Source organism: Gastrolobium bilobum, unplaced genomic scaffold (assembly GCF_033153095.1).
Source record: "Gastrolobium bilobum isolate Gb01-03AN ecotype WA unplaced genomic scaffold, APGP_CSIRO_Gbil_v1 utg19502, whole genome shotgun sequence".
In the NCBI taxonomy this organism is placed as follows: Eukaryota; Viridiplantae; Streptophyta; class Magnoliopsida; order Fabales; family Fabaceae; genus Gastrolobium; species Gastrolobium bilobum.
The window spans coordinates 30,369-42,491 of record NW_026896796.1 but is presented as its reverse complement, the minus strand read 5'-3'; the positions used below and the strand labels follow the sequence as shown (position 1 = coordinate 42,491).

General features: G+C 33.3%; 2 protein-coding genes across 2 annotated transcripts; one reads left to right on the top strand and one right to left on the bottom strand.

Moving 5' to 3' along the window:
* Positions 1-347: 347 nt before the first annotated feature.
* LOC133302044 (uncharacterized) lies at positions 348-4,509 on the top strand. The gene is made up of 6 exons (XM_061501767.1): positions 348-1,233; positions 1,615-1,826; positions 2,212-2,500; positions 2,638-2,723; positions 2,805-2,896; positions 3,588-4,509. Exons 1-6 carry the CDS (start codon positions 907-909, stop codon positions 3,815-3,817), a joined length of 1,236 nt encoding a protein of 411 aa, XP_061357751.1. The 5' UTR covers positions 348-906; the 3' UTR covers positions 3,818-4,509.
* Positions 4,510-5,757: 1,248 nt separating this feature from the next.
* Positions 5,758-8,264, bottom strand: LOC133302036 (putative glutamine amidotransferase GAT1_2.1). The gene is made up of 4 exons (XM_061501756.1): positions 8,174-8,264; positions 6,621-7,354; positions 6,303-6,509; positions 5,758-6,006 (listed from the first exon to the last, which is right to left on the bottom strand). The coding sequence occupies exons 1-4, from the start codon at positions 8,262-8,264 to the stop codon at positions 5,758-5,760; spliced, it is 1,281 nt and encodes a 426-aa protein (XP_061357740.1).
* Between the last annotated feature and the right edge of the window lie 3,859 nt (positions 8,265-12,123).

Below are 12,123 nucleotides of genomic sequence, written 5' to 3'. Positions count from 1 at the left end.
AGTTTATTATATTATAATCTTCAAAGAAGAATAAAGAAAGAGTACCTGAGTTTGGTTAGTTGATTGTGAAATTAAAGACAATAGTAAAAAAATAGAGATACAAAAATAAGGTTAATGATTTAATGACATAAAATATATTATTTATTATAATAATATATTGGATCAGCTCACGGACTTTCAAACCAAGTCTCATTAAATGAAGTTTGGACTTATTAGTTAAACAATTTTTTTTAAAAACTTAAGCTGATTTTATTTATTAAGTTAATCAGAGCAAACCTAAACCAAAGCAAGTCAAACTTGGGCCCGGTTACATCCCTAGGTGTATATCTATTTTTTTAAAAGAATATTTAATAATAATAGATAAAAGAAAATTTCGAAGGTGTAGTTTGTGGTTGGCCATTGATAGTAATAAAAACGGAAAATAAAGAGGTTCAGAAGTCTACTTTGTTCATTTACATTTTTTACGTTTCTTCCTTCATTCCCTTCGCATTCATTCATTCAATCAACTTACCCCTCTGTTAATATTACCTTTTTGACCTTCGTCCCCACCTTGTGCCTGCACTCTCCAACAGCCAGATCCATTTTCTGACTCTCTCCACGTTTCCCTTTTTATTTAACTCAAAGACCCATCGCTTTTTTCTCTCTTTCCGATTCACAGAACATCAACCCTCAACTCAAACCCTTTCCTCAAAACAAAAACCCCCCCATTTCCCCCGAAACCCTAGAATTGCCTCAGATCCTCTTATTCCTCATAGTTCCCATCGAATTGCTACCAATCTCAGCATAGTTTATCCAAAATACCGTTGACCACACTCGAGGTTTATCCAATACCCGTCAAAAAGTTCTGTTTTTGTTTTCTGGGTCGCGTTTCCCCCTCTCTTTTCTTGTCTCTGATTGTGTATAGGAATGTTGGGTACTGGCTTGAACTTTGGGCGTGCTCGTGGAGAGGATCGGTTTTATAATCCGCCGAATGCTCGCCGGTCCTTTCACAGCGTAGTTAATGATAGGCTGCGTAGAGCTCACAGCGACGTCACGGCGAGTCGGTCATCGCCGTCTGTTAGAGAGAAATCGTTGGATTCGGTAAATAGGGAACCCGAGAACCGGGTCGGGTCAGACGAGGCCAAGAAGACTGCTGCAGTACCGTCGTGTGAGCCGGCGGTGAAGCGATTGAGTAATCTGGAGCAGTTCTTGCAGGCGATCATGCCCTCTGTGCCTCCTCAGTATCTCTCTAAGGTTGGTTTTCTAATCACTAGACCAAGTTTTGTTACAGCTTAAAACTGGGTTACTGATGAAACCGTGTTTCATTTATTAGTTGTTGGATTAATTGAAATTCGTTTTAAAGTTTGTGTCTTTCTTTGTAACCGATGAATTGAATTTGAAGGGTAAGTGTAGCATTTAAGACAGTATTTAATTTTGAAAGGGATCGAGAAATGGAGAGTATATTTTAGTTTAAAAGGAAAAATAATAAAAAGAAGCAAATTTGTCATCCAAAATAAATAAATAAATAAATAAATAAATAATATGATGATTTTTCGTTGCTTGGGAACTGTGCGGTTGTTAATGTGAAATATTTTTGTTTTTCCTTGTATATTGATTGTAAATTGGATGTTGCAGAGGACCACGCGAGGCTTAAGGACGTGCGATGGGGAGTTTCAGCCCTACTTTGTTCTTGGTGATTTGTGGGAATCTTTCAGGGAATGGAGTGCATATGGTGCTGGAGTGCCGCTTGTACTAAATGACAATGATAGTGTTGTTCAATATTACGTTCCCTATCTTTCTGGAATTCAAATTTATGCCCAGACTGTGAAGCCATCTGTAAAGTCAAGGTATGTTTTTGTTTCTTTGGACCCTATTCGGAAAATTAATTTTAGTGAGTATTTGAAAGGGTGAGAATGTGAATAGGAGCCAAATAATAGGACTGTTTTGGGTACATACATTGCAATTTGCAAATTTTATTGTAAGGAGTTTACGGATTTAAATATGTTGCAGTATAATTTAATATTCGTTGCTAGTTTGTGCCCTTTTGATTTCCTCTAGATGTTGATCTTTATTGTTTGCATAATATAGCATTCTACTTAGTTGAATGCTTTAAGCTAAGTGTTAATCTACTGTTTGGTTTTCTTTGTTCTCAATATTTATATGGTGCATTTATCAATACTGCCTTCTTCTCAGATATGCATATAATAATATTATTGTTTCATTCATATATAGGCAATTAGGCGTGGACAGCGACAGTGATTTTAGGGACTCAAGTAGTGATGGTAGCAGTGATTGTGAACCTGAAAGAGAATTGAAATATGTGAGGGAGCAAAGGAATCTTCACCACCTGTCAGAGGAGGTACCTCATTGGATGGGTAGATTATCTTTGAGAGACCACCATACTCGCCCACAAGATGGTTTTTCTAGTGATGATGGTGAATCCCTCAATTCTCAGGGCTACTTGCTTTTTGAGTATCTTGAACGGGATCCTCCTTACAGCCGTGAACCTTTGGCTGATAAGGTGTGCTAACTCACTCTACCTTGCCACATTCTTGGCTTCCTCCTCAATTTTACTGGAACAGAGTTTTGATCATTTGTTATCTGCATTACATCCATGATTAGCCTTTTGATTATATTTTCTTTTGTGTGGTTGGATAGATAACGGACCTTGCTTTTCGTTTCCCTGAACTGGTGACACTTAGAAGTTGTGATATACTATCATCAAGTTGGATATCTGTAGCATGGTATTCTTCTTTACTTCTGTGCTTTAACATTCAGCTTACAAGATGCACAAGGGACTGAGCCGTTTTATGTTTTGCTTGTAGGTATCCAATTTACAGGATACCAACTGGTCCAACATTAAAAGATCTTGATGCTTGCTTTCTGACTTACCATTCTCTTCATACACCAGTGGGAGGTAGGATGGCTTTTTGCTTCATTTCTGCTGTAGTGTGTTTTGCTTTATAACAAAGTTTGAGAAACATTGTTGTGTTAGGCTGTTAGCATTAATCCATTAACTAGTTTGTGATATGTTATTTTATGTACTATAAATGTAATTTTAGAACCTCTTCTTGTGCTATTGATAGTATGTATACTTGATGCCCTTTTCTATATTTTGGTTCCACAACCTTCCCTAGTTCACAATCATCTGTATATGGCTAATGTCTTGGCACCGGTAATTTTGATCTTTCTTCCACTGTTTTGTTCTTATTTCTTGAGATCCATCAATGAGCACCACAATGCATGATTATTGATTTCAATGGTGATTAGCAAATTTCTTGGCGTAAATGCTGCTTTATTATATTTTAAATCAGATATATTTTTCTTTTTCTTTTTAAAAGTGATCTTTCTGCCTCTTCTCCTTTAAAATTATGAAAACATCATTTGGATTAGTTGGGGTTCTATATTTGTCCTCGTCTACTACAAAAACTGATGTTTTTTTATCTTGGGTTTTTTTTTCTATTTGAGTCTACATTGCCAGTTATAGGTCATAATAATTATATCCAGGGCTCAATTATTGTGAGATGCTGGATTTGTTTGTTATTACCGGTAGTCCATTTTCTATTTTGCATCGGTTGCTTTAATGAAACATACATTATTTTCTTCAGGTTCACAAAGAGTGCAGGCTCCCGTATCATCATATCCTACTGAGATGGACGGTGTCCCTAAAATGTGTTTACCAGCTTTTGGTCTTGCTTCATACAAGTTCAAAGGATCTCTGTGGACTCCTAATGGTGGATATGAGCGCCAATTAGCTAACTCTCTTTTGCAAGCTGCTGACAAGTGGTTAAGACTGCATCAGGTCAGTCACCCTGATTTCCTGTTTTTCAACCGTTGATGATGCTAAGGTGACTGTAACTGTTTTACTTCAGCCATTTAAGAAGTGGACCTAGTTTTTTTGCCAATAGCTGCTTTGACCCATTTCTTGGATGTTATTCTGGATGAAGTCAGAGTTAATCACCTATTTGATTGAAGGAAAAAGAAAAAAGAAAACAAGGTGTTAAGATCTGTTCATTATAGTTCCCTGCTTTGTTTCCTGCTGTAATAAGTGAAAGAGTAAAAAAAGTAATGGTAATAGAAGCAGCGAAGTTCTGGATAAGTGGCACTGTTAAGGAAACTTCAGAATGGGTTCACGGTGGATCTGTACAGATTAAAGAGCTGCTTCATAAGTGCTGGCTGATATCTGTTATGAGGTTGTTTTGTTTGCTAACATCAATGAGTCCTACAACGGTTGTTTCCTGTCGTTTTCCAACTATATTTTATGTTGGTATGGTTTTGTTAAAGAGACAGGCTGCGTTTTTTCTGTCCTGATAATAACTATATACGACTTAGCTTTAATTTATTGGGGAATTTTACTGGATTTGGTGTTAGCTGAACTCAAGTTTGAATTGCCCCAACTCTGTATTTTAAGTCTGACTGTTACGTTTCTTAGCTGCATTACTTGTACAACTTTTTGTTGAGTTTCATAGCAATGAAATTGTTTGTAGGGTGAAATCTTTGGTTTTTTAATAATAATTTGTTGTTAGAAAAGTTGACGCCCACTTTTGGTTCTACCGTAATTTTAACTGCAGCTCTGCTAGTGCCGGGGATACTCATACTAACCACGTTTTAACTAAATAATTCGAGTTTGTAGAATGTTTTTTTTTCTTTTTCTTTTAATTAAGGGTTTGATGTTTGTCATTTTAAATGACATAAGTTATCTCATTTTAAGGGAGAGATAGACACAGAAAAACGAAAATCATGAGAGAGAGAAAGTGAGTGGTTTTTTTTAATTTAAAATTCAAATTTTTTGTGTCTGTATCTCTCTTAAAATGACATAACTTTCTTTCATTTAAAATGACAAACACTTTTCCCTTTAACTAAACGTTATTTGAACTAGATCAAATTCAAGGTGGGGAGGTTTCCGTGTAGGTTTTGTGGTTCTGTATTTATCAAGTTATTTGGATTGAATTCTATCGGGCGACCTATTTTCTAGGAAACGTAAGTTTGCTCGTTTGAGATTGGAAAACCTCACTTTGCTTCCCGAGTGACCTGACGCTGTGGGAAGCCTCGGTTTGCTAGATCGATAAAAAGCTAGTACACCAATTTTACTACCGCAGAAGAGACAACTTTGTTTTGTTACTTTTGTCATGCTTTGTTTTTCTTCGCAGTTTAAATTTAAATTATCAAATCCCTTCACTATAAAAATCTCTTCGCAGTAATGTAGATTCAGTATTATCACTTGTTAAGATTAAAAAATAATAATTTAACTATTACATTTATTCCTTCCACTTTTTTTTTTATCTACTTAGGTAATATTAAAAATATGCTCCTTCATTACTGAGTTAGACGTGTAAGTTTCTTCGGGAGCAATGATCACTACTACCATTACTGAGATTGAAGTTTATACCTAATGGAAATCATTCATAAGCAGAGGTCAAAAAAATTGAAGTCTTATCCTTTAAGCACAATCCACTTGCAAATAGTGCAAATTTTGTGGGCGCTAATGCGGGTACTAATGAATAATTCTCAAAACGTGTAAATCCCGAAACAAATACTTGACGTATATTTCTACTACGACGACAGAAATGAATGGCCCTTCATCAAGGAGAGGCAAGGAAAGAAAGAAAAAAAGCACCAGCATTTAACCAAAAGGAGCAAAACGAATGATAATATTCATTCATTGTAATTTGAAAGAAGCCACTAGAGAAAATGGAGAAAAAACAAAGGCAGCAAAGTGAAAAAAATTTATAAAGATTTCTGCACACTTATGATCCTTCCATTTTACTGTTAAGAAAATCAACTTTCTTCCTGCAATAGGTCATGCATCTTTCTCTCCAATGTCTCCGAACATATCTGACGCATTAATCCGTAGAAGGACATCATTTCAGATAACTGTTCTACGGACATATTTGCCATCATAGTCGTTGCAACCTTTTCCCTCACCTGATACATTTTCAGCTTGTGTGTAAAAACTGAACCATTTCTAATTGTTGCACCAACCTGCTTTAACCTATTCTCCTGCTGCAAACTCAGTGCTATATTTGCCTGCAAGAAAGCATTTAACCATCTCAGATTGAACCCGCTGTGGCCGCAGCACAAATTTGGATCGAAGAATTAGTTGAGAAAATATACAGTAGCTGTTAGATGAAGTCTGTTTTTGTAAACATTTATAACTTTTGTAAATAATCATGCCTTTTTCTTTTGTAACTCCCTCGGTTATGTAGGACTATAGATAAATGATGGTGTTAATTAAAACTTTTGAAACCACATCACACGCACATCAATTCAAGTAAATCATTTACGGGTAAAATGTGAATTGTACTATTAAATTAAGGGGTAACCTGTAGAAAATCTGCTCCTGCTTCAAGTTCAGAACTTTGGTTTGCAACCATTTGAGACTCAGACTTGTAAATGTTTCCAGCGACTGAGAAGCTTTTCAGGATGATTTTTCTCTTTAACTCCAGTTCCTCACTAAGCTTTGTGGCCCTTGGCACCAATGTTGAGCAGCTAAGTTTTTTCTCATAGGCGATTACAGCCTTCACAAATTCCTATGTCACAACCAGGAACGGAAACCCTAAATTGTTTTTCTTTCTTATAGCAATTTACATAGACAGCAAATGAGTAGGAACAAAAAATGCACTTCAGGAAAGCAATAGTACCTGATAAGCCATACTGCATCCAGGGTAATCAAATTCATCACTACCTGGGTGTCTCATTCTCTCTGGATGAAATTGAAGGCCCATAATAAATTTTCCATCTTCAGGATTATAATTATTTGGATCATAAAATCCTTCAACCAGACCGTCTGGAGCAAATGCCATTGGAACAAATCGCTGTGCCAGTCCCTTAACACCCTGATGGTGGTAACTATTCACCATGATCTCCATTTTCTCATCTTCCAAAGAGTCCTTAAACCAATCATGTAAGGGAGTGTTCGTCATTACTTTTATCAAATGACGATGTCCATCATAATTCTCATAGTTTATATGAGCTACTCTTTGGAACAACTCGGGGTATTTCCCCAAAAGTTCATTCTCTACATCTTGGTAAAGTGTGCCCCCACATGAAACATTAAGGATTTGAGACCCCCTGCATATACCCAAATAAGGTATATTTCTTTCAAGACAGAGCTTTGCAAGCCTTAGCTCAATAGAGTCTTTCTCTTCATCAATGGCAGTATCACTTGGGTGAAGGTTCCTGATATGCTCAAGCTCTTCAGGTGAAAGTCCAGACAGTTCTGCATTATAATGGGAGGGATCAATGTCCTCACCTTCACAAAGAAGAACTCCATGGATAGGTTCAAAGCTTTGTAAGAGAGTGTGAACTCCACTAACTCTTGGGACAATGACTGGAACAGCTCCATATCTTACAATGAGATCCAGATGATACTCACCTGTTCATTTGATTGTATTCCTACTTAGGTCTCAGTAATGATAAATTTCATATATTGCAAAGTTGAAAGGGAATCAAATGAAGGACCTTTGAATGCCTTTGAAAGTTATCATCAACTAAATATATCCTTGCTTAATGTAGGTAAAAAAATGAAATAATTCAAGGTAAAAAAACGTGGAGCTGATGCATCAATTATTTTAATTCATTCCATTCCTTGAGCACTTAAGTGTTACTAAAGCTGAGACTAGTACTATTGTCGAATGCTGACAATTCATGAATAATATCATATGAAGTTGTTTTCATTTAAAATTGGTAACTTGTTAATGACATGTGGAATAGCATTTACAAAGTCATTATGTGTAACCCATAAAAAATGATAACTATGTTCACACATTCCAAAACATGTTGGGTGTTTTATAAATATTGATTTGCTAGAAGTCTTTTAAATATTTGAACAGGTGTACATTGCACATGTAAATGTTAACATATTTTATTATTATTTGATGTTTTGGCGATTGATCTTCATATAAACTGAAATCTAAAAGATATAAAACAAACCCCCTTCTCAACTTGGTCGGTCAGAGCGAGCCAATGAGGAACAGATGCATGTTTTTCTATGAGAGGGAAAGAGTGTCTGTGTGTGTATCGTATTACTGAAATATGTATCATATGAAAGTAATCACCTTTTAGAGAGTAATGCATGGAAACAAAATCTAGTAAAAATAATAAGAGTGTAACAGCTTATTGCAACAATGGCAGCACTCCATTTGTGTCGGTGAGAGATTGAGTGAGTCAGAGAGAGAGAGAGAGAGAACGTTACCAACAAAATCTACAAATTTGTTCTTGCGGATGGCACGGCGAGAAACAATGAGAACCCTTGGCAAAAGCATCGAGAGATCGGAATTGGCCATGGAAATTTAGTACACACAACACCAATGTGGGAATTGGGAAAGCCAATTTTTAATTTATAGAAATAAGAAAGAGGATATTCTTTTTTTAGTCCTAATTGCAACATCTGAAAGATAAGATCAATGAAAAAGTTAATGCTAATTAGCTAGTCTTAATTTGAAAGATCAATCACATTTAATGCTAATTAGCTAATATGGAGAACAGGCAAAATATCGCTGGGAGTTGCTATTTTTCATGTAGCGTTAACAGAGCCTTCGAATCCATAAACAGTAATTGACGTTTCTTTGTTTTTTGAGATTTTGAGACCTTGTGATTGTTTTTCCGCAAATGTACATGGATCTCGATTTTCTTTTTCCTTGTTAATACGATACCCAACTGTTACGAAAGAAAAACAACCAATCACGTGTTAATCTAGTAAATTATTGCACATGTCGTCGTAATAATTCAGAGCGTGTTTCGAATCACTGGTCTTTTGAATTATTTTGATTTGTAAATCATTTTCTATTTATAAGGTTTAAAAATAAGAATTAATCTGATTTTGAAACCTTTTAAATTTATATTGTGTATGTACGAATTCTTTAAAATTAATTATTTAAGTGGGTTCGATTTGATATTAATTTAATTCTTCGATTTCAAAATTTTATCCTTATATTATTTATTCATTCATTCTACTTATATCAAATCAAATTAATTTTAATTTTGATAATTCCAAATCCAACTTCAATTCTTAAACATATGAGAGATTCAGAATCGCATAAATATTCGTTTAGATATAGCTTACTTCTTGCATCATAAATAAATTATCAGTAATTAAAATAATAATTTTGTTATTTTCTATTTTTTGAATATATAAATTTATAATTTATAACTATTGTGTTTGTAAAACATAGAAGAAGAAATAGTCATTGCTGGCAATTGATTAATTTGTTACTTAAAAAGTAGTGGAGGATTGGAATCTTCTAAAGTGAAATAATTATGTTAAAATAAAATATGAAATGATATATTCGGATTACAAATATGAATGAAATAAACTATTTATATAAGTAATTATTGGTTCAAAACATAAGGAACTTGTTTATTTTGACTAGAGATATCTAATTTGAGCCCTAAAAATTATGAAAATTATATTGAAAGAGTCGCCTCTATAAGAGTTTGATAATCCTAAAATAAAATAGTTAAATTTTGGGATGAAAAAGTAAAAAAAAAAAATGTGATCAAGAAATGAAATAAGCTATGATCTCTAAATGAAGATATAGATGACTTTGAGTTTTGACTCTCTCTCATTTGTTTAGAATTAAAGTTTTATTTGAAATTATAAAAAATCTTAGAAGAGAAAATTTCACTTTCACCCATTATGATTTGTGTGTATTGTTTAGCACTATATGATTTAAAAATTATCACTTATATCCATTGTGATTTCATCATCTGTTATTTAATTTCCTGAATGACTAAAATACTCTCATATATAAAATATAAAAAATACCCGTAGCAAACAAAACACTAAATTAAAGATGAATTGTTAAAAATATACTTAATTAAAATAAAATCATAATATGTTTTATTTATATTTTATTAAACTTTAGAAACTTTGTTACTCGTTGTTCTTCCAAATTAATGTTTTGATCTTTCTATTCCACCTGAACAAATGGCTATATTGAAAGACACTTGGACAGATTGGTTTTATTGAAAGACACTTGCAACGAAGCATTGTCTGATTGGTTGAAGGGAGAGAACGTGAATCCGGGTTGAGTATTTTGGGCCAAAAATCTCTCCAATTTGCTCAAGCTTAAACGAGAAAAAACAATGTTTGTGAAGGTCATCATATCTGCTATATCTATAACAAAGGTAACAGTCAGAAGGGACTTTCACTGCATCATAAAGGAACAAACATGACCTGGTGTTAGATATTACTCTAAGCAATTACTGCATCAGAAAGTTTTAGGTAGACATAATCTATATATTATCATCCAGCTATATTTTATTTTGGTTTTTCTGTTGTAAAGTTTATGGACGTATCAGATACAGCTCCAAAAGATACAACTTAAATAATATTACATAATTAAGTCCATTGATTTCGTGAATGTTCAGGTGCGCCCTAATTATCCATGTCCTCCAGTTAGATGTGGATTTAGTTAAATATACAACAAGTACTCTAATTAATTGTTGTGTACCTTTTCAGTTTTTTGTTTTCTGTCTTGTGTCTTACTTTTGGCAGAGTGTCAATGCATTTATTACTAAATAATAATACTAATAAGAATATTTAAATGTTAAGCAACCCCACTGTGCCGAAGAAAAATCAGGCCAATCCCCCATTTAAATGTTAAGCATGCTCGTCTATTTATTCTACCCCTTACTGTCCTTATCCAAAATTAGAATAGAGAAAGGGTATTAGGATTTTAATTTTAATCTGGGGTAATTTTGATATTTTATTTTTAATTTAATATTTTGTTTGTTAAGAGTATTTTTGATATTTTATATTATGAGGGTATTTTAATCATTTGGAGGGTTAAATGACATATATTGCAACCACAATGTATATAAATGATAATTTTTAAACCACATGGTGCTAAATGATACACATATAAACCACAATGGTGAAAGTAAAGTTTTTCCTATTTAGAATTAACTGTGATATGTAAGATTTAAATTGATTTCTAAAGTAATTTTTATATTTTGAATAACTTTAAATGAATAGAGTTTATTTGGGTTTAATAATTTTATTTTCTAATCCTTAATTAAAATTAATACCAAATCAAATCCACTGAAATAATTATTTTTAATGAATTTCTAAATAATCTGAATATATAAATTTAAACGATTTGAAAATCAGATTAATTCTTAATTTAAAATTTTATAGATAGAAAACTATTTATAAATCAAATTAATTCATACAATTAATGATTCCAGTCTTTAACTTGATTTTAATTAGAAGAATGAGCTTGGTAATTTGGCAAGAATCAAATTCTGGATCATTTAGACATTGAAAATTTAATACCGTATCATGAATCAATTACCTGAAAAGTTAAAGCTAGAGAAATTAAACATGAATAATTTTATTATATTTCTGGTAATTTCAAACACGTTTTGAATTATTACTACATGATTATTTTACTCGATTCACTCGTGTCTTTCATAACAGTTCAGTATCCTGCATGTTATCGAGGAAAAAGGAAATCTAGATCCATGATCGGAAAAACAATCACAAGAAGGCACGTTGCATGTCTCAATCTCAAAAAACAATGAAACGTCACCGCTCGTAGATTATTGAAAAGAAACTGTGTTTGTGGATTCTAAGTAGGGGTGAAAGTGGGCTGGGCTGGGCCAAACTTTGTCTCGAAAAGTTCAAGCCTATGTCAAAAAATTTCAATTTAGCCTGGCCCAAGCCTAGTATGAGTCTAACTGTTAGCCTAGTTTGGTCCGTTTATAAAAAAAACAAATGGCCTGACTTGGCCCGTTAGCCTGTTAATTATTAACTTCCAAGCATAACCATGAATCAACTTTACAAAGTACTCAAATTCTGTTGCTACACCAAAAATCATAATTTCAACGTCCAAACAGAATCATGAATCGTAACAAAACTAATACAATATGCATTTAAGTCATTTTCAAAAGAAAAATGCTCAAACGAAATAACATATATTTCATCAGATAAACAAATCCATACTATGTAAATTAAAATAACTACATGAATCCAACAAACATATCATGATGCTTGTAGTAAGTATAACCTCTCCCAAAAATCTTTTAATATATTCATATACACAATCTAACATGTTGAGATGTTGGTTTCTCCTATATAAGAAATAAAATAAGATTTCTATTAAAATATAATCGAATATAATTAAGTTATAAATAATTGCA

What these genes read in the sequence shown, in the direction of transcription:
- LOC133302044 (XM_061501767.1), top strand. Translation starts at nt 907, where the DNA reads ATGTTGGGTACTGGCTTGAACTTTGGGCGTGCTCGTGGAGAGGATCGG. An exon ending in GTGAACCTTTGGCTGATAAG is followed by an intron (nt 2,501 to 2,637) that starts GTGTGCTAACTC and finishes GTGGTTGGATAG; the next exon opens with ATAACGGACCTTGCTTTTCG. An exon ending in AGTTGGATATCTGTAGCATG is followed by an intron (nt 2,724 to 2,804) that starts GTATTCTTCTTT and finishes TTTTGCTTGTAG; the next exon opens with GTATCCAATTTACAGGATAC.
- LOC133302036 (XM_061501756.1), bottom strand. Translation starts at nt 8,264, where the DNA reads ATGGCCAATTCCGATCTCTCGATGCTTTTGCCAAGGGTTCTCATTGTT. An exon ending in GATGCAGTATGGCTTATCAG is followed by an intron (nt 6,510 to 6,620) that starts GTACTATTGCTT and finishes GTTGTGACATAG; the next exon opens with GAATTTGTGAAGGCTGTAAT. An exon ending in CAGGAGCAGATTTTCTACAG is followed by an intron (nt 6,007 to 6,302) that starts GTTACCCCTTAA and finishes GCTTTCTTGCAG; the next exon opens with GCAAATATAGCACTGAGTTT.